Genomic DNA, 23,632 nt, shown 5'->3' on the forward strand with positions numbered 1-23,632 from the left:
AAAAAGCTTAAAGGATTTAGTGACAGAAAAAGAAAGGGCTAAAAGAATCGCCCTGAAATATTCCTCTTCTAATAGAAATGTTATTATTATTATTATTATTATTATTGTTATCTCCCGGTATAGCACCGCCACTCACACAATTTTAACGAAAAAAGTAAGTGTGTGGTGTTTGTTCATTTCTTCAAAGTGAGTGAGTTAGGTTTAACGTTGCTTTTAACAATATTCTAGTTATATCACGGCGTGTCAGCTTCATGTGGGAGGTCTTAGACGTTTACCACTTTGGAGAAACCCACGAGCACGAGTATGGTACTGACAAACCTAGAAACATAATCGGGGCGAACCGGGATTCGAACCCACAATCATAGGTATCTGGCGTGTCCAAGGGACGCAACTCTGCACAGCGAATTAAATTCATTTACTCACTCACTTACAAAATGTGTTCATTGATCCAGCAGTAAGTTTGGTACCTTAAAACGCACACAAGACACTGATGTTGATGTATTACATAGCAAATATGATATCAAATGAATAATAGCCCCGTCACTCAAAATTGCAAATATATGTTACGTTCCTGGTTTCAACATTACACCAACAGGTAAGTGTCTCATCATATACATCATTACATTCACTGAAAACTATATATGGCCTGTAATAAAAAGTAGGGAATGACACGGTTATAGCTTTGAGCTGGTTATGCAAGTTTTAACCAAACGAATGCATGTGTAAACACAACGGGATATAGTGGCTTGTCTTATCTCCAGACAACTGGCCGCTGTAATGTCAGCGACTAATAAATACATCTGATAAGCACAATGCACATTTTGCGCTGGATTAACCCCAGGCCTGGTGTACAGATGGTCCCTATTTGTTTCCACTGAAGGGTTACTAATCTGTTTCGCTATTACTGATTATAAAAGAAATGACCATATCGATTAACCTCAACCTAGAGATTTACTTAGCATGTTGTCAAGGACTTGTGTTCACCCAAATGCGGATTAAACACCTTGTGCGCAGAGAAGTCTGCTTTTACAAAGATATTTCTATAGCTATATGCTTTGGCTTGGAGTGTGCGAAATTGCAATTAGACAGTGCCCGTCATATTTTCATTTCTAGGTATGATATGATTGGTGGAAAACGAGAGGAAAGCTGTTTGGAGTTTACACTGTCTCAGCAATGATTGCTCGGCATGGTCACAGAGGAGTAGAAAACGTAAGTACCGTTTCTCTATATGCATCCTCCTTATATGAATGTGCATGGTTATCAAGATATGTGTGTTCAGTTGAGATAGTGTTAAAATACACATGTTATTATTTACCTTTCGAGTGATGCGTGGTTTTGGTCAGGACCACGACTGATCCAACAGGACCAGTAGATTTTTCTAAAGGGCTTGTTCTTATGGAATTATCACCTTCGTGTGATCTTGACCTTTGGAAACAAGCTAAATATTCGTGTATTTGTGGCCTCAATTGTCAAGACGAGACTGCGAGATTTTAATCCTACTCAAGTGTCTCGACTTTTGTAAAAAAAAACTTTGTAGGAAAGAGACGCGAGTGCGAGACCACGAGAACGCGAGGATTTGGCCAAATCTCCCACTTTTGGCATCGTAAGCTTTTCCAGATCGCGACGACGTGTGTATGTCACTTACTGTATTCCACATTTTCTATCATAATTGCAATGTAACGTTCATTAAATATTGCTATGATTCGAATATAGGAATAGGAATAAACAATATCCCCTCTGATCAAATTAAAGTCGTACCATGTATTGTGAATAATCATTGTTCACATATGCTGTACAGTTGGAGAGAAGACACCCTACCTTCAGCTTATATGAGATGTATTTTTAGATAACCATTTAACACTGTCTATATATTTAACACTCAAGACACAGGTGGAACTTATGTAGTGTTAATCTGATCAAATGTTTACAGAAGGAAGAAAATCAGTTTCACGTTTTTTACATTTTAGTTGTCAAAAGTAGTTAAAGGGCTAAACGATACATATGTATATATCTTTAACGATATAAATTAATAACCGAATCAATCAACTACGATCGTATTGATTTTGCGGCTTTGGAGATTGGGGATATTTAGATATGTAGATCAACGTAATAACTGCGTATAAACAAGAATACCAGATAAAAAAGAAAGTATAACTGCCGTACGTCTCTTTAGTTAATCCAAATAACAAGACATTTACCATAATTGGTGCAAAGAATTTGCTTTGAACAATGATATACCAATCCAATGAGTTTAGGGGAGGCAACTATGGTATCGCAGTTTACATATGGGCTGACCATGACATGGTTCATAGTCCAAACGCAACTCGCATCTACACTGAAAATGAGGCATTAATGAACAGTGAACATAAACTGTCAAACGCCATCTGTTGTGTTGCTAAATCAATCTGAATACTAGTAACGACTGGTTTCCTTTTAGGCAATTGGACGCAAAGTCTGTCATCAAACAACGATGGAAACAACCTACTAATCTAGCATTTACGATACCTTGTGACAAGGCGCAACATAAACATTCATATCACTAACCCATTGCTTTACTATGTTCTATCGGTAGCGTACACATTATGTTATAGTCAAACACAGTTTAACCAAAACTATATTTTTTGTGATGTGCATTTTTTGTGTGTGTCAATTTGTCATTAGTAACGTTTTATGTCAGTGTAACACCTATTATTGATTTTAATTTTCGCTGTACTACAATGATATTTCAACGCAACATAGAGCAGATTCTCCTGTTGTTCGGTGCCTTATTGATGGCTGCGGCGTCAGAAAACAAACACTTACTCTTTCATTCAAACTGTGGGAGTGGTTGGTGCTTACCCTTTTCGCGAACAGCAGCTGCCGGTATAGATCAGTGATCTATAGTTTCATCACTACTTTGCCTTTTACGCATTTCTTCTTGTAAAACTTAGGTGATATTTCTTGTAGTTATGTAAACCATCTGTGACATACCTTTAATTTCTTTTGAAATACGACATACGCATATTTTGTGTATATAATATTAATCTGGTTTATATGAAATGTGGCAGAATGTCCAATCAGCTGTTCAGTCTCCGTCATAGCATATCGATAGCACGGAATACATGTGTTTCGAAAACTGTGCAGTGGTCGAATGATTGGCTTTTAAGCCGGTTTGAACATATTTCATTGATATTTTATAATGATATACATTCTATATGCTCTGCAATAGTCATTATACGGTTCAATGTTTATTCTTTAACTGAGATTATCTTCTTACAAATCTCCCACTGGGTTAGAACAGGCTCACATCACTCTATTACTGTAACAGGTGACACAACTGGTTGATTGAGACTCATCGTAGCCATGCAAGGCAGGGGACGTTGACTAAAGTATCAACACAGGATGATACTCGATCACTTACAGGCCGCCGTGATATAGCCAGGATATTTCTAACTGCGGCTTTCAACAACATTCACCCACTCGCACATACACATCTTGTTATCAACATATAAACTGTCTGGCAAAAGAAAGATAATTGGATTTAACTAAAAAGTTACAAACGTTATCTAAACGTTACTAGTCTGAGTGAGTGAGTGAGTATGGTTTTACGCCGCTTTTAGCAATATTCCAGCAATATCACGGCGGGGGACACCAGAAATGGGCTTCACACATTGTACCCATGTCGGGAATCGAACCCGGGTCTTCGGCGTGACGAGCGAACGCTTTAACCACTAGGCTACCCGACCGCCCCCCTACTAGTCTGAAAACAGTCGCCGAAGACTTCACATTTAAGGTCCAAACCACAACAATGAAACCCGTATCAAATACATCACCATCGAATACATGAATCTAATAAGAATGAATGTCGTAGTTATTGTGACCTGTCATTATTATTTTTATTTTTACAGAGCCTGGGAAACAGCAGCTAGACAGGCTTGTGATTCTACAAGTCAGTTAACTGAAGCGATTGTCACTTACCAACTCTGCTCGTCTGGTCAAAGAGGAAAAGCGTTGTTTATAATGATCGAAGAAAATGACAGGTGAATCATAAGATTTGCTACACGATCGGACAGAACGGAATTAAAACAAGCCATGGATCCGCAAAACCCAGCACAAAAAGATTCCCCTCTTAAGACCAAAATGAAAAAGGTCGTAAAAGTTATATGCAGACAATACTCCCGCAAGTGTCTGAATCCTACTGGAGAAGATAAGTTCTTTTACCTGGCTCAGACTCTCATGAAAGAAAAAATCCACGGTCTTCCAAATTATGGCATTTTCGCAAACATCGAACAGAAAATCGATGGAGTGATCGAATCCGTTGTCAAACGTCCCACAAGCGGAGCAGACGACGGCCCCCAGCAGCGACTTAAAAGCTCTTTGCAGCGAAAACAGAGCTTCGCATTGCGTAGAGCACATTCGCCGGTTGAGGAAGAAGCATGGCTTGGTCTCCAGCGAGAAAGTCAACTCCCTGAATTTGAAAGATATCCCTGTTTGTGGCAAAACGACTTGTTTATGATGGCAACCGACTCACAAACCCAGGATGCTATTCGTAAAAGTAGAAACAAGATAAGCAACAGTCTCAATCTACCTGGTGACAGGTTTGCTCGACTGATGCGTTTGAGGCAAAATGTTTTTACCATTGAGAAGAAGTTCCGGTCTTTGTTGAAGAACGGTTCTAGAAGAGAGACCGATGTCGACGAACGTTCAAAAATAACGCATAGTTTTGGAACAAGTGAAAGGCCTTCAAGGTTCAAAGAGCCGGGCGAGGTAACCATTCCACTTTTTTTTACAACAAATAACCTATTCTGCTAAGTGTGTGCCTCTTTCAGCGTCGAAGTAATCTAAGGCGCCACAATTCGGTCAAGTTATCCTTTTATTTTTGGAAGACACCATTATTTTGATTGACATAGTTTTCGTTTAGATAACCAATACCAATCACTGTTGTTTATGTGGATTTAATATTAACCACCGTACAAGTTCGGTTAGAATTGGTCTTCCCCAACCAATGCTTGTCGTAAGGGAGACTAACGGGATAGGGTAGTCTGGCTCGCTAACATGGCTGATGCATGTCATCGTATCATAGTTACGTAGATCGATGTTCATGATGTCGTCACTGGATTGTCTGACTCGATTGTCGTCATATAACTGGAATACTGCCATACTGCCATACTGCCGTCATAGAGCTGCAATATTGGTGGGTGAGGCGGTAAATACCAATGATTAAATTTTTTAATCAACATCGAATGTGATAATACATGGATTATGTGGTTTTAAAAATCATTTCTGTGACCACTAGCATCTCAGTGCTTTAAAGAAAACCCGTCTACTCCTGCATGTCAACGTGAAATTTGGTGAGCTGTTTTTAAAAGACAGTATCGCTGATTTGAGTTTGGTGATAAATGATGTAGACTGATGCTATGTTTGTCATTGCAGGCTCGGATGCTATTCAAAAAACAAGCTCGGATACTGCTGATTGCTATTAAATGGCTCAACTATGTGTTTACGTGAGTATGCTTGTAACCAGTGTGTTCACCTACACTATGCTAATATACAAACAATTCCTGTACCGTGAAAAATATTTGGCTAAATGTTTAAAACATTCCTTGGGATTCTATTAACACAAGTTTCATACTTCTACAATAGGTGAACCCAATTCACTACACAAAAACAGGCAAGGCATTGTGCGACCACAATGGCAAACGTACCAAGTTGCACTAATCAGTTCTCGCCAATTCTCGCACCGGTCAGATGGTTTTGCGGATAACATACTAGTAATAACAAATACGTTTCTTCTTCTCATCGATAAGGGGAACTAACCGGAACTGTGATAATCTGTATCGCTGAGATTGGTCTCTGTTCCTTGCAATCAGTTGATGTTATAGGTATCATTGTCGTGAACACTGTCGGCTTATGTTGTACACAATTCCGACAATCGTTGTTAACGTAACAATTTTCTATGCAATCATAAGGTTTAGAAACTTCAGGCAGTTTTGTCAATCAAAAGGTTGAGAAACTTCAGGCAGTTTTGTACGTCGAATTGTAAGCTTATAACTAAAGTACGTTACTTTGGCTACGATACCACGTGAAACAACGAGTTGAAGTCTTTTATAACCCCCATCCATTGCCCAATCTTAAAGACAATGATATGTGCATTCAAATGGGACATTGTAAATTATCAGTTTGTCCGCCTGCTTGTGGAAGAGGCTGAATACAAGAGCTACTGTATAACATCTCCATAAAACTTTGTACAAATATATGCTTTACTAAGTGAGTGAATATGGTTTTACGCCGCTTTCTAGCAAATTCCAGCAATATCACGGCGGGGGACACCAGAAAAGGGGCTTCACACATTGTTCCTATGTCGGGAATCGAACCCGGGTCTTCGGCGTGACGAGCGAACGCTTTAACCACTAGGCTACCCGACCGCCCCTGTTTTATTAAGACTGTAATGATAAACAAAGGTTATACTCATCTTCCAGTATGTGAAGCCCAAGCTTATCCTTGTATCCTTGAGCACTGCACGATGCATTCATTTAGATTTCATGAATTGCACTGTTGAGAATTGTTATACAGGCAGGTGTTGTTGCAGCCCTACCCTTTACTGGTAGTTACCAGGGTAAGGTACACGGTACAAATAAGGTACAACCCTTGTGAGCATGCTGACCTATCAATACCTGGTGAATCTCTAATGCATCTACTATGAAACCTTTTATAGCTTTGTAGGTTGCAGTGTATGCTGGTGTGCCATTTAATAGAAATAAGAAAGTAAAACATAATTAAAAAATCTTTAAAGAACAAAGACTCTATAACAGCCGATACTGTACGTTTCATGGAGAAGTACATAACAGAACTGAGGTAAAATCGTTAGACTCAATTTAAGTCTGAATTTATAAAATTTATATATATAAACAAAATGGGAATCATAAATAGCAAACTTCACATCTACACTATATGGTGAATGTCTTTTCCAAATTTCTTAAAGACATATCTATAATAATTTTTCACTTCTGATCCACCAAATTTATATATAATAAAAAAAAGGTTCGGAGGAATCAAAAACAGCAAAAGGCACATCTGCACTATATGGTGAATGTGTGTACTAAGTTTAATAAAGATATCTAACAGTTTTCGAGTTCTGCTCCGGAAATGAAACCCACTGCTTCCATTCAGTTTAAAGACTAAGTCCACATTTTTAAAAAATATATAAAATATATTACAATTGCAGGTGAAAAATAGATAACAAAAGGCCCATCTACACCATATGGTGAATGTGTGTACCAGGTTTTGTTAAGGTATCTCTATGGTGTCCGAGTTCTGCTCCGGAAACGAAACGTGATGGACGGACGGACAGAGCCTGTTTCTATTTCCCCCGCCAACTTCGTTGGGGAGGGGGATACAAATGTTTTATGACTTAGCAACACCAGATGTTTACTTTTCGAGTGTGTCAGATGACCAAGGACGCAATGATTGTAGCGTCAACCAGAAAAAGTTAGATAACGTACACATTTTGAAGAAGGAGTTACATCTGTACTCGTGTAGTGCATAGTTCAGTCAAGTAGATTGATAGCTTTCATTTATCCGATATTTTGTTGATGTTTTTTTTTTCAATTGCGAGGTATTTGTTCGATTTAGTGGAACTGGACAACTGGTAAAAACTGGTATAAAGAAATGTTTAATAAAACCCATTATTGAGTGAGTGAGTGTATGAGTTAGTGAGTTGAGCGTAACGGCGCTTTGAACGGTATTCTAGTTATATTACGACGTGCCAGCTTAATAAGGGAGGAAATCCCGAAGTGACGCAGGTCTCAGACATTACTAAATGAAATACTTTGACACGAGAGCCTTATACGAATCATGTCCACCTGTCACAATAGCCAGCCATTCTTTGTGTACCCAGAGGACACCATGTTACCCCTAACTAAAACCCATCACCCCAAATCAAGGTCATCTTTCCGAGGCAAGGGAGTTTATGCATAATCCAATCAAAATCGCGTAACGAAATCGACATCCGTTTCGTCAACTGCCGTGCAGATTTCGGTCTATTGCAGGATTTGTAAAGCATGTGAACTCGGTGTCAACAGACATTTTCCAAATTCTTTCAAGGTCACGTGATTTGATTTTGATTATGCATCTGATCGTCTTGATTGGGCGCTGCCATTTTGTGTGAAGAAAAATCAATTGATATGAGAGGTTGAATCTGATTGGTCAATATCAGGGACAGAAGGGACATAACTCGTAATATCCACTGGTAGCGCTAAGATCGCGCCCAGAAATTCCAGTAGAGTTCGGCAAGAGAGGAAACTGGACTTTTACAGTCACCTAACTCCATTGCCTTGGGAAGATGCATCCAGGTAACCCGATACCCTGATGTGAAACCCATACCCATAAATAAAACAACGATACCCGGAAGCAAGAGTTGTACGTGTTCAAGACGTTGCTGTTATATACTTACATGTCCCCCTGTCAAGACAAATAGCAAAGTATGCAGGGTAGGGTAAGTGAGTGATTCGGCTTTAACGCTGCTTTGTTAGAGTATGGTAATTAGAACGGGGAGTGTTAGCTGAGCTTGGGAGGAAAGCATTTCGTAGACTTTGAACTGCACCCTTGGAGCCCACGAGCACGAGCTCTAGCAAACCAAAGATGATAATCAGGACACATCTGGGATTCACGACAAGCGGATCCTGGCATGACTAAGGAACGCAACTCTGCACCGCGAATAGCTGCGCTTGGAAGACATCCGCGGGTCGTAGACGTTTACCACTTTTGTGAAACCCACGACCACGGGTATAGTACTGACAAGCCAAGGATCTAAGGGGTAGCGACATATTGGTTGTGGACATATACGCACAATGCACTGTCTCAAGCCCACGTCTCGAGTCCCTATATTAAGCATAACTGGCCCCCCTAGTCTTCCTCTTGTTTACATTAATCCACAGGAGACCCAATTCATCAGTCTGTAGAACACCAGTGGCAAGTTCATTCAATATTATTAGCCCACCACTTTGTTCTGTGACAATAATAGCTGCAACTCCCCTCAATCATCCACAAACAGCGATTACTCGATAAAGCCCGTGCTTCAAGATTGTCCCCAGATTGCTGGACAGCAGCATTGTTCGCCTGGCGCCAACAACTGCGCAGCGTTCGTGGCCAGGTCAGAGTATCTGGAGCCGTGTCGAAAATGTAAAGTCTAACGTTTAGGTTTGTATTAATTACAAAACGAACCACTTACTCGACATCAGTGTGTGTAGTGTATAACTTATGACGATACACATTTGCCATGGAGAAGTACATAGTTATAGTGTATAGACTGTGACGATAAAGACTTTGGACAATTACGAGTTTAATAATGGACATGTCACCTAACTGCATTTACCATACTGCAATAAAGACAAGAATGCCTTTTATGTCAAAACAAATGTCATATACCATTATACCTTATCAATGATGGTCATTCGTCATAACTCGCCTCTTCTGTAACATGGCTTAGCCTGTGCCGAAACATGGATAGATAATTATCCCCCGGAGTGATTCTAGGGCAGAATTGGTCCTTATACCATAGTTCGTCTTAAGAGCCGACAATGGATCGATGGCTACAATGTGTCACCTGGTTGACTGTATTGCTTCGCCTCATTTGTCTGGCGTTGTAAGCTTCTGATGCTATTAACCACTTGTCATGCCTGGCCTAGATGTTCAAGCCGCAGTGATCTGGCTGGGATATTGCTGAGTGCGGCGTAACACCACATTCACTCATAATTGCGGCATACTATGGGTGTGTTTCAGCAAGGGTCACCTGAACTGGGAGCAGGAGCTGAAGACGTTTGCCGACGTTGCCGTGGAGATGCAGGAGACGACAGCAAAACCGAAGTGTCTGAAGGATTCAGGGCTGAATTTTGACAAGAATCATTATAAGGCGAATAGGGAGGTACACTCATTGACACTTCCTCCCGTCTTCCTCCAGTATCTATCTATCTATCTATCTATCTATCTATCTATCTATCTATCTATCTATCTATCCATATTTATTTATTTATTTATTTATTTATATATTCACCAAATTGTAATGTTATAATATACGTTGTATTGATGCCAGCAGGTTAATTACAATAAACAACCATGAAGGTCAGGTATATCAAGTTTTATTAAATGTAAACTGACGGATAAAAGAAAATAGACACATTAAAATTTGATGTGACCTAAACAACTACAAACGTTATCAAAACGTAACTAGGCTGAAAACAGTCGCCGAACACACAGCAAACTTCAGGTCCAAAACACAGCTGTGATACCTGTATCAAATACACCACAAACGAATAACCAATATCTTTATTGTTTCATTGTAGTTACAATCAAATATACTTTCTTTTGCCCGGGAGTTTGTCAAAATTATGTTACAGCGCATAAATTCAGAAACACATTCGGAAAAAGACGTTTTCTTGTGCTAATGTTTGTCCGATATTATGAACTGTTGATAAAACGTGTGAGATTCTGAGATTCCAAAACATGATAGACCCAATCATAGTATTTCCTGCATCTAAGGGGGAACCAACAGGTCACAATGGCTGCCAGGTATGGATGGGGTTTTCTAACTGAAAGGTTTCCCATGCTTGTTGGAGCCGATGTTAAATTGGGATTGGTGGTTAGGCACTGTGACGTGGCTGATGAGAAAGTTGTCGTACTCCACTGACGTTGAGCGTAATGTGGTGGTCATTCAATCATTCTCTTCGATAACCACCAGGAACCCCAACTGTCAACAATGACGTGCTCGATGCACGCAGTCAACAACTGGCCAAAGTTAACGCTGCCTTGATAAGCCAAAACATTTTTAAAATCATTTTCATGAAAGTGAAAATTGTGTTTTTTTAGGTCGAAAACATTAAATGCGTTATACACATATTTTATTATCATCTTAAAGTTTCATTTCGATCGGTTCGTGATACCAGAATATAAAAACATCTGCGCATGGTTTGGGTCGTTATGACTATTGCAAATAAAAAATCTTACTTATAATGGAGATTTATCTTTTGAAAACGTTTTGGTCATAACATCTTATGGATTCAAAATCTTTCTATAATAAACGTCATCTTTATCGTCGGCGGTAAAAAAAACTCTTGTTATTCTGAAACAGTATCTTCTGAATTTTCGTGTTTTAGTTCGTCGAAACCGTGAACCAAGCAGTCAAACAATATTGCTTATAACCCCTTTCATTCTGTCCTCTGCTGTGTTGAAGATATCCTTGAGCGCGGACGTCCGCCACTACCTGTCCCTCAACCCCAGGGCTCGCACCCCCGAGATGCTGCAACAGGTATGGGGGGAAATAACTCGGATTGTGTTTCATCTTGAATGATTGTACGAATTCGAAATGATCCTTTTTCAATACTTTTGAGCAAACGTTTTCTCGTCGAGAGTGACATTTACCAACATAACTTCCGGTAAGAAAAACAAGTCTCGAAGTGACGCCATAGGTACCATACCATTTTCATAACCCTCCGCTTTTCATGTAAGCGTTTGAAATATGAGGATGGTAGTTCAAGTACATGCAAGTATAAGGCGCAGCATACAGGCGTGAGGATAACGTTGATCGCCGTGAGGGTTTAAGATAGCCTTTGACAATCCGAGGTGAAATTCAGGAAACATATTCTTTTCATTCCCATCACAGGTGCTTCATGGTCTACAGACTCTCCAGTCTCTCTCCGAGTACCCGCTCCGGACCCAGGAGCGTCTGTGTCGAATGGCATGGTACCAGAGGTGAAGAACCTGTTTACCATTCTCAACCATACATGTGATGATTGTATGGACAAAATGCTGCATACATAGGGATTTTGGGACATCCACAGTGCCCCGTTAGTGCCCCGTGCTTGACCCGACTAAAATGTTGATTGAGTGCCCAAAATTGCTGCTTATTATGAATAGTAATTTTCGTGGAACTTAGTTCACCTGATACACGTTCTAATACATGCAGCTATTATAGGGCTGTAGTATGCTTACATACAAAAGAAGGCCATTCTTTGTTTTGACAGCACACTGGGGATTCCGGGTTAGACTGTGTTTTACACAAAGCTTATCCACATATCTTTTTGTGAAATTGCCCTCGTTGGCAACCTTTATTGTTGACATGACACCATACACTTATGACGTCATATCCGTTTGTCTTGACAGCATACATGAATAACAGCATACATGATCTGGTTCTGACGTGAGTGAATGATGTTTTACGCCACAGTCAGGTATGTCATGACCAATTATAACTTGTGGTCATACATGTATACCCATGACGTCATATGGCCATATATTTATGTTCCAGGGTAGAAGCCAAGAAAGCAATAATCAGACAGGGCCATTATCCCGAGTGTTTCTACTTCATTCTGTCAGGGGCAGGTGAGGCATTATTTTCAATTTTCTTCTTACGGTTTTGAAACAACGTGCACAATCTAATTACAATCAGATCGTTTACTCAGATATAATACCCCTCTGTCTGAAGATCACAGGGTCACATGGAAGCTCGGGTCAGTTGAACTTTCGGATCCGCCAGTCGAGCGTTTAAGGTAAGGCATGTGTGAGCAAAGTATTCAGACAAGCATATCTGTCTTCAGCATCTTAAAATCGAACATAATCGAGGAATTCTTAAAAAAACTAATGCCGCGCTGTTATATTGTTGTGGATATTTTTTTATACATTCTGTCTTTTGTGAGCACCATGGTATCTACATCCAAAGGTTATAATTGATGGTATGTTTGTTTTCTGTGGCTGTTTCCATTGGCAGATCCAAATCGAGGCGGTTAATAAAAGCGACAAAATACTTGCCGTAATCATAAGAACGCTCTGTTTAAAATAGAGTTGATTCTGACCATATCATGAGCATGTGTTTATGAATCACTATCAAATAGTGATGATACCAGGTGTTCGCGAAAAGGCGAGCGTATCCTGCGATTAAATGAACTGGTCTAAAACCCACACGTCCTTCATATTGATTGGGCAGTCAAAGTTCGTTCAGGGTTCGTTTAGAGATCTTCTATGGAGTTGTCCTTAGATCTGATTATAATGAGATTGGAACGTGTGCGACTAAAGATTCAGAGTGTCAAAACACTCTCCACGAGACTGTATGACAAGAGGCATGACTTCAACTTTCCATTAGTCAACTGTCCCGTTATGACAAACCATATTCCAGCAGCCTTTGGTGTTTATATTTCACAACCGTTGTTGTACAAACGAACATGCTCTTTCCACCAAGATTTCAAAGAACGTCACACGAATCTTACTCAGACGTTGTTTGATCAAGGTTACGACATTCAAGGCCTCAGTAAAGCTTTCAAAAAGATTTATGGTAGACAAATGGAGGAAATTTCTAAATTTGGACATCAGTGACAAAAATTGTCCCATGCAATTTCATAGTTTTACTTGACCATCTTTTCCCGTGGTATTTTTTCCAGATAAACACATGACTTGCCTTTGCATGTGTTTGTGACATTGACCCCACGGGGCAGGATAGGCATATAAGTACTCTTAATATTTCTGTATCTTACAGCATACGTAAAGAAAATGGTTAAGGACTCTGAAAGCGGGGAACAAGCGATATCAACTGTAGCCAGATTGACGCGGGGGCAGAGCTTTGGGGTGAGACATTTCTCCTGATACCCAAAACACACGTTGGGACTCGGGTGCAATATGTATCCCACTGACATAATTGCGGACTAAATTGGGAACCGGCCGGTCACAAAAAAGTATTAGCTTATTGTGTCTTGTATCCATGCGACATGGTTCGTGTACTCGTGGAATCAACCATTAGTTTGCCAGGTCCAGTCGCGATTATTTATTATTTGGGCTGCATTTAAATGATCACAAATTATCTTGAATTGTGCTCTGCAAGAGTCTAGGGTAGGGTAGTGATTCATATTAAGAACAACGTCCTATTCCTTCGGGTTCCGATGACTCGCAATTAACCAAGTCACCGAGTCTGATCACCCGATTCAATCGCCTCTTACGAATATAGTGAGTGAGTGAGTATGGTTTTACGCCGCTTTTAGCAATATTCCAGCAATATCACGGCGGGGGACACCAGAAATGGGCTTCACACATTGCACCCATGTTGGGAATCGAACCCGGGTCTTCGGCGTGACGAGCGAACGCTTTAACCACAGGGCTACCCGACCGCTCCCTTACGAATATAGGTTGGGGGAGAGTAACCCTAACCGGTAAAGCACGTGTACGCTTTTCACAAATTCCCTCAGATTAAGACCTTACATGTTTAAGAAACTCTGAATCTGTTATATTGTTTTGTTATCACAGTTATAGTTATATATGTCACTGGACGAAACTCTTTTTTGAGTTTTGGTGAATTATGCACAACTATTTCTTTACCAGTCGAGTAATTTACCTTCAGGTGACCTATTCTTGACTGACGATGTTTAGGTTACGAGAACGTTCTATCGCTTTAGCCGATAGAACAGCGAGGGCTTTTCTGTAATGCTATTTTGACGACCTTTACTCATACCTGGACTTGTGGTCGTCAGAGTGAGCAAAAATGATCTTCGCCGGGTAATGAATAAGTGATTACGCCGCAGTAACATTACCGCCATATTGCGACCGTCTCTTTATAGTCGAGCCTAGACCGGCTAAATCGTTAGTATACTGAACTTGCAATAACAACAACAAGAACAACAACAATAAGAATAAGAATAATGTTGGGGAGTCACATTTTTCCAACAATTCTGGGTGGGTTTGACTAGGCAGCGCTTAAGCCCTTAAGTCCCATTCGCTGTCTGGGCTGGTAGGCTATCTTAGGTTTGGTACCTCCCAATCTGTTGTCTGACATTGGGAAAGTACCCGGGTTTGCTACCAGGAATACATCCCTTCTGACAATCTGGGTAATGCAGAAGGCTGCAGAAAAGTTCTGGGCGGGTTTGAGTAGGCAGCGCTTCCTGGGAGAAGTCCCATTCGCTGTCTGGGCTGCGTGTAGAGGGGGCAAGGGCCCTGAGCTGATGATGAGCCTAACCAGCCTGACTGTGCCAGGATCACTCAAACCCTCTTTACTGCATTTTTTATTTTATTCTGTAAAAGATAATAATAATAATAATAATAATAATAATAATAATAATAATAATAATAATAATAATAATAATAATAATGGGTGTTTATTACCCGTATAACTGCAATTACATCAGGCTCATTTCATTGCAACTGGTTTTTCGGTTAATTACTCTGATGACAACGCGTGACATGATTTAATAGCATAGTAGGTAATGTGATAATTATATAATCCTGTTATGACAATGCCAGCGCAGTCTACCGTTTAGGGTAATCCCAAGCTTATTTGCTGCAATGGCTTGCGACAGGCGGTTGGGATCACATATTAGCCTAGATACTCTAATCGTTATGTTTGCAGGAAGTGAGCCTAATATTCGACTCTCCACGAACGGCCACAGTTGAGAGCGCCAGTTTCATGGAGCTCTTGGTGATCAGCAAGACCGACTTCCTAACTATCTTCATGAACGCCGACGACCCTGAAGAAGAAGCTGACCACATCAAGTTTCTCAGGTAACAAGACCAACACCATCATTCTCGCAAACCTTGACGTTGTGTGTGAGTGAGTATTGTATTACGCCGGTTTTAGCAATATTCCAGCAATATTACGGCGGGGGACACCAGAAATCTATCTATCTATCTGACATGTCTTATTTGAAAGGAATGCAGTTAGAGCTTTTATGTACTACTTAGATTGTAGGGCTTCCCTTACGGTCTAAAACAGTTTCTTCCTGTAACCAGATTAGTCCTTGGTAGTCAGCCTTTGACATAAATCATCGATATTTGAATAAGGAAGACCAATAAATACATATTGTAACAACGTGCCTTCCTATGTGTGCGACGACGCTATATATGTTTCAGACAGATCCCAGTCTTGAAGCACTGGCCTATAGGGATGCTGAAGACAGAGCCTGGGACCTGCCTCCTGCACTACTTCAAGTAATGTCTATCGTCAACATATTGCATCGGATGTCTAGATAAATTGTCTATTCAGGCTATGTGGAATGGAGAAATATAATCGCTATATTTAATTTTCATATGTTAATGTTTGCTTAAACATATCCCCCTTATATATCTGAAGCTTACCTGCACACATATTGTATAGCGACCTTAGTTAAGCTTCCGATAGTGGAATGATACTCTATTATACAGTGTATCCCCAAAAAGGATAACTACAGACCCAAACATAACATATTTAACTGGTCAATATATAGGTAAACATAGTTTAGGAAGTCCCTAAGATGTGAGAGGAAATGAGATATATTCCTCCGAAACGATTCCTCCCTGCATCAAGATCTGAGGACACATCATGGCAGGTGCGCTAGGTGAACCCTTAGCGAGCTTTTAGCGCCCAGTCCATTTGAAGGCTGCATGGGTTCTTGAATTTCTAAATTCTTGATTTCTGAAACGATTCGGCTTCATTTTTTATCATCGGAAACGAGAGGGTGTATGAAATATTCACAACACTATGATAGCGTCGCTATGCTTTCTACTTTCGGAACTTTTCGTTTTAGTTCGTTTTCAAGAAAGAGAAATCATGCTGGTTTGAATGCTTCTAACACTCGTACGGAGAACTTAGAAGTCTCGACGCTGATTGGCCGAAAATCCAACTGACGCGACTGCCAATGGAGGTGTTCTCAGATCTAGTTTATCGTATGACGTATCGTATGGGAGTAAAATATTATATTTTGATGAAATTGCATATTGTTTATAGTAGCTGTGTACGCGATGTTTCCAGCACAATGCCATGTTTACACGTTGGAATGATGTGATGATGTTGTTGGGTAGGCGAGGTACTCTGATCACAGACAACGGCAGCTCCAGTGAATGGCTCTACTTCATCAAATCTGTGAGTACTGTGATTTAAGTATTATTATTTTTAACACTTGTGAACATAACTCTAATAATCGAATATTCATTTCCTTTCTTCATTACATTTTAATAAATAGATGTTTAGTTCACTCATAGACTGGATAATATGAATTGTAAAATACGTGTGCATGTATACATAACCTTCTTTGTTTTGTCATCTGATCGGTGATATAAGTTCAGTAATGACAAACTGATAAAAAAGTTAGAAACGGAAAGAATGTTTTCATTTTTTAACCCGACCTACACTGCGTATAGTACACCAAGATGTTTAAAAAACCAGACGTTTTAACACTTTTTTTTACCATGGACCCAAGGTTTCAGAAAAAACTAATTTAAAAAAGTAATGAAAAAAGGACCAGTGATAAAAAAGGACCGAAGACGGACTGTCGGGTGTACTTTTATCAGGCTAAAAAGGTAATCCACGTGATGTTGCTTGCATCACGATCATTCTGTGGACAAAAGCCTTAAGTTGTTATGTAGAAATATTAATATATATTCGAAGAACAGAATTGTTATGGTGATCACCTCCTTGTCTTCAGGGTTCATGTGAAGCCATCAAGCGCCTGCACGCGGTGAAGGGGCGGGGCCCTAGGGATCAAAGGAAACATCTCAACCCCCTGTATGACGTCATCCTCCCTACACTCAGCTCAGGAGAAACAGGTGTGGTTATCAGAAATATTGAATGACGTAATGCCATAGGGAGATTCCTGGTTAGAATAGGTCCTCAGAAACATATTTTGGACGAAAGACTTAATGTCCACAATATCGATCACTGGATTGTGTGGTCTAGATTTGATTTTTACCGGCCGCTGTCGTAAAGTTTGAATATTGATGAGAGCGGCGTTAAACAACAGACTAACAACACGAAGTAAACATCAGTCAGTCGGTGACACCAGTTACTTAACGTTGAAGGCAGTAGGGTAGCCTGGTGGTTAAAGCCTGCGCCTATAACGCCGAAAGCCCGGGTTCGGTTACCTACATTGGTACACCCTAGTTCTGGTGTCCCTCACGTGATATTGCTAAAAGCGGCATACAGCCATACTCGCTCACCCATTCAAGGCTGTAAACTAGAAAAGGTACATTGCCACGTTGCATGAAACGTATTGCATATTTGTACCATAAAGAGCAAATACATTTTCTCCACCACTGGACAAGAAACTAATTTTTGGTTCTCATTCCCGTGAATAAGAGACTATGAAGTATTTGAGTTAAATGAAACCCTGTAATTACGAATGGTACAGTTCCAAGCCCAAACGTCAGGATTAATAAAGATTTGTGATTACGGTTTAACGTTGCCTTTCTCATTAGTTCAGATGCACCACGGCCAGGTCCACAGCCATGTCTTCATGTCGGGAATCGAACCCAGGATTTCGGCTTTTCGAACGAACGATTTAACAACCAGTTTACCACACCGTCTATTTAACTTATCGAATAATTGGTGTTGAGTAATGTGACTGTCACTTTGTATACAAGTGGATGTTACAAATCGGAACTATCCTCGATGATCCAGAGTTTTAGATCTCCGGAGGCGAACCCTCGATACAACAAAGGAGTTTAATATGAATAAGAATGAAGTTCTCTCTGGAAAAAAAAAGTGTTATAATGACAGGGGAGGGAAGTCCTTATAGACCCGTGAAGGTCCTGGGAAGAATAGGTCTTCAGCAACCCATGCTTGCCGTAAAAGGTGACTATGCTTGTCGTAAGTGGCGACTAACGGGATCGGGTGGTCAGGCTCGCTGACTTGGTTGGTGCATGTCATCGATCGCAATTGCGTGCATCGATGTTCATGATGTCCATCACTGGATTGTCTGGTCCAGACTTATTTACGGACCGCCGTCATTTAGCTGGAAGATTGCGGCGTTAAACAACAAACAATCACACAATGCTACCGGACGTTCCCAGTTCCCAGACGGTACACAATAGCACCTGCGACATCGTTGCTTCCCCTATACGGTGTTCTTGTAAGCAATATCGTGTAATTTGATTGGATGACTAGTTTGAGAGTCGTGTTGTTCAAAATGAACACACAAGGAAGCTTTGGCGGCGTGAAATCTGTTTTAACGTCGTGTTCAAGATTATTGCACTTGGATTGCGACGTTCATGCGTGTCTGTGTGTGGCTGCTTGTACTAGACAGGACTAATTAATGCTATTTTATAGTGCTAGCCCACTGAGATACCATTCCGCAATCAGACATGAATACCCCACTAAGACACAGTATATCGACACCGAGCCGATCAGTCCTTGTTTTATCCCCTAAATGTCGACAGTAGCATCTTTTAACGTCTTCAACGCGGCCAGTGGATCGGAACCCCGACCTTCCACTCTCCGAGCAGACGCTCTATCCACTAGGTCATGGAAGAAGTCTGGTGCTGAATGGGTCCTAAGTATTTATCATAATGTAATGGAGATATACGCTGGATAACCGATGATCAACACGAACAGGTTTCTCATGTCGCTTTTCGCAGCCTCGTCTCGGGTGGACTCCGGGGTTGGCAACAGCAGACGACACAGACACGTGGTGAGCCGGGAGGTGCTGGAGTCAATGAAGACCTACTACGACGGCATCCGGAGGGTGAGTGAGTCCTGGCCGTGGTCGTGCTGCTGCATTGTTTGCCCTGTTCCTCCTAGACACCAGGCTCTGGTGGCTGCAGTTACCGTACCCCTCATCCGATCATTGTCATCAGTTGTTCTAGATGTCACTCCTGTGGGCTACGGATCAGCCCGTTAGAATACAATCTGTCAAAATGGACCTTCGAAGGGGCTCTCATTTAAAATAACTTTCAAAAACATGCATCGGTTTTCGTTTTCGTTGTCGTATATATATTTTGATTTTAGTAATACAGTAAGAGCTTGGTATTTAGATTAAATTTCATTATGTGCAGCCTTTTGGAAATGTAGGATTGCGCTGTTTAAAACAACAGCTAACCTTGACCTTTCTAATTCTTAGCCTCAATAGTGACATATAGAACAGCTGATGACTAACGATGAACGGATGAGGGGAAACGGTGACTGCAGTTGAAGGTCTCTGCATATTCCTCCTAGCGTAGCGCCTGGCTAGGGTGCCGTTCTAGCTCTCCTATCATATTTGGGTCGTCATTTCTGATTAGCTCTCGGCTTCTTCTATTCTGTTGAGTGAATCTTCATCGATATTCAATATAAATAATTGATGACACTAAGACACTAATGTACACTTTGGGAATCGTGCACAGATGTTCGTGGGTACCAGCGAACGCATTAACCATAGACTACCCCTCTGTTCATTCCTCGCAAAAGCCAGTGATAACCCGGCTAGATGTAAAAAGTTCCCATCGCCTTTGTTTTGTTGATCATAGACAAAATAAATGCACTTTTCCCAATTTTCTTTCCACAGACACTTAGTTAATAATCTTAAATGGATCCCCGTAATCTACCTTGATTGCCGTAAGTGGCATATGGAACAAATTTCGCCCTTCACTCTGCTTCTAAACATTTAAAACATTTGTCGCAATTTTCTCTCAGACATTGTGTGAGCCAGATTCCAACACCCCCACCCACCTCACCCTCCCCACAGCCCTACCTCAGGGACTGGCCGGTCCACCTAAGGATCCCGGCAGGTATGTGTTTGTCACGCAGGATGATCTTCAGTCTCGGATCCAGCCAGTGCCTACCACCAAACAACGCGGTCAGCCGGGAGTGTCCAAACCCAGGATATCCGACGTCTACCTCACCAAACAGACTGGTGCAGGTGTCACCGTAAAACAGGTCTCACTTCTTTCTATTCTGCTGCTTCTTCTCTCTAGTAGAGTGTGTGTAGGTCTGTATCATTTGCTTGAGTGGGTGAACAATATTTATATTATATCACGGAGTGTACGTTTCATGTGAAATAAAATCTAAAGAGACGCCGGTCGTAGATGTTTTCTAAAGTGCCGGGTAAAAGAATATATACACTTGAAAATGGAGTTTAACCAAACAATTACAAACTTTATCAAAACGCTACTAGGTTGAAAACAGTCGCCGAAACTATTCAAACTTAAGGTCACAACACCTTATGATACCCGTAAATACAAATCCTTCTTAGTTTCATGTTTAGCCACCATCTAAGATAGGTGTATACTTTCATTTGCCCGGCAGTTTACACTGATGAATCCCAGGAACACGGTAATAGTGCTGATAGACTAAGGGTTCATTTGCTTGGAAATTGTATTGGAGTAATAGACAGGACGGAGGTGTATTTGATACCATGTTATCGTATCCTTTATATGTACTTGGATACTCATGAAGGGTCCAGTCAATATTTACTGACCGCCTCCATACAGCTGGAATATTGCAACAACAAACACCAAATTATTACACAATTCCACACCATTTTGAAATTCATAAATGAATGCAAATTTAAAGCAGCCTGTTGATTTGATATAACCAATACTAACCTTACCATAAGAGTTAAATTTTGTACAGGTGAGAGAATTATGATTTCACGTCGCATCTGTATCATTGTTCCATAGAATTAAAACCAAGATCACTAGAGGTTTTAAATTTATGATGCCATAGAAATATCCAGCTGAATATTGACGGAGCATTTGTTAAGTGTACATGTATATGTTACCGATGCAGATGTTGCCGACGTCCACGAGTGTCCTGCAGCAGCTGACGCCGGGGCGAGAGACGAGTCGGACATTGGTCAATACCCGGGGTGGGCGCCAGCAGAACCAGGTGTTTGTCAAGGTCGATGTCCTACAGACCAAGGACATCTTTGTAAGTCCGACAAACCACGTCATCAAAGTCCCACGAACAGTATGCTTTCCACAATCTTTGACAATTGCCGTAACGGCCGAACACGAGTGTCGGCCCCTCTACTACCGCCCTTCGGTAATATCTCTTCAGACTGTCCTCATACACTGTCTCTTGGATTGCTTGACCCGTCTAGCACTGGTTTGGGGTAGAGGAGGAGGGATCGAATTGGGCTTGAATAGAGATGATGATAATCAACAACTAAAAAACATACTGGATCTTGTTCGTTTCTAAATAGGCATTATATAATATACAATTATAATCAATTTACATGAACTTCAAGAAAGAAGTATTAAATGTGAATTAAGAATTCATATTTGCCCTTTTTTACGTTGTGATTCATTCACATAGTCATCAACCATGTTGTTGTGGAACGAACCCGGGCATTCGGCGGGACGACCGAACACTTTAACCACCAGGCTACCCCACCGCCCGTGTTGATGGTTGAGGTTTGCCTGTGCTTGTGTTTTAGGGCATGGAGACGCTGGATATTGATGGAGAGACCTACAAAGAGGACGTGCCGGAGATATCATTGGTGGGTATAGATTGTATCCGGTCAAGTAGGGCGCTGTTTTACATTTTCCAAATTTTCACCAATCGATCATAATATAACTTTACTTCATTTTTTAATACCGACAACTCGGATATCGATTTACGCATAAATCAAGTTTCTCAAGCGAATATTTGTATTTACGATGTTTCAGTGAAAAGTATTCATGACCTTGAAATCCATTGGTTGTCGTCGTCAAGTATTCTTTTTTGTTTGTTTTATGACGACAGCCTTATAAGTAATATTGTCTGGACAAACCAGTGGTTGGTATTATTTACTCCTCACGGTGTTAGTGTACAATCAATTAACCATCTATACGTTTGGTTGCCTTACAACAAGTACAGGATCCTAAGGACATATAGAACCGTGTTCCTCATAGGGTTGAACGAGACAAAGGCAAATGTGCAACTTGAGCAAAGGTGTTTCGGGTCATTTAAAAATGCGATCACTGAAAACTTGAACATTGTCAACATGCTCGTCTCCCCTGTGTTGCGTGTTGATTCCCAAGTTTTAACGTGAGGGTTTACCAAGACATCGGTTCAGACAGAATGTGAAATTTTATTAAAGCACACATGGTTTAGTTTTCAATCATAAAAGGCAATACAATGAGTCAAATATGTGGCAGCAGCATTAAATAACAGGCCCTATTACCAAAGTCTGTCCACTTACAAATCTCGAGAATGTCTCACAGTCGCAGGTACATCCAGGCTTCTAGACACTTCTCAAAACAGTGTAGTCTATGCCAGTGTCGATACACAAAGGAGGGCAATTGTCAAGTACTATGGTTGTCGCATAGCCGTCTCTAAAAATATGTACACACCGCACTTGGCATTTTTTGAGCACTTCAGTTAGCTACCACTAGCATCAGAACTACACTAACCAAATGTTCTGCCACATATTACGCCTAATTTGTTTAATCTGATCCTGCCTTCCCGCAGGTGAGTCGGGGCGCCGAGGTGGTTATGCTCTCGAAGCGGATCTTTCTGAAGTACGCCACGGACAATGTGCGCAGATCACTGCAGGAGATGACGAGACGATATCCAAGGGAGGCAACTCTACAGGAGAACCTCCAGATCCAAGCAGACTGGGACCTGTACCGACAGAGTGTCATGGCGGACGTTGTGGCCGTCAGCAAGAGCGCGCGTTCTTTGACGATGGTCACGTGATAACATGTCGGAAGTTGAGGAAAAGAAATGCGACTATTTCACGAAGTAACTAAAATACGTGTGTCCAAGCAAAGATGTGCAACTGAAAAATGACAAGAATGTCGTTGGTTAAATTCTGTTCTGCAGCACGCAGCAATCCGTCGATATCGGTGACTTTGTTGTGTCAGTTGAACAACTTGAACCCGTCAGATGTAGGGTATCTGAGTGTATGTCGGGATGGATAACTATTCATTTTACATACCCAATCACTGACAATGGATTCAAACGGAAAAAACA

General features: G+C 40.9%; 1 protein-coding gene across 1 annotated transcript; it reads left to right on the plus strand.

The window, feature by feature from the left end:
- Nucleotides 1-4,071: 4,071 nt before the first annotated feature.
- On the plus strand, nt 4,072-23,356 carry LOC139449519 (uncharacterized). Its single transcript, XM_071230945.1, has 16 exons — nt 4,072-4,746; nt 5,413-5,483; nt 9,760-9,901; nt 11,207-11,281; nt 11,636-11,724; nt 12,281-12,354; nt 13,502-13,590; nt 15,359-15,510; nt 15,859-15,936; nt 16,786-16,846; nt 17,409-17,529; nt 19,336-19,442; nt 20,369-20,611; nt 21,464-21,604; nt 22,113-22,175; nt 23,129-23,356. The coding sequence occupies exons 1-16, from the start codon at nt 4,072-4,074 to the stop codon at nt 23,354-23,356; spliced, it is 2,409 nt and encodes an 802-aa protein (XP_071087046.1).
- The last annotated feature ends 276 nt before the right edge of the window (nt 23,357-23,632 follow it).

This window comes from Haliotis cracherodii, unplaced genomic scaffold, assembly GCF_022045235.1.
Source record: "Haliotis cracherodii isolate W230 unplaced genomic scaffold, xgHalCrac1.p SCAF_8, whole genome shotgun sequence".
In the NCBI taxonomy this organism is placed as follows: domain Eukaryota; kingdom Metazoa; phylum Mollusca; class Gastropoda; order Lepetellida; family Haliotidae; genus Haliotis; species Haliotis cracherodii.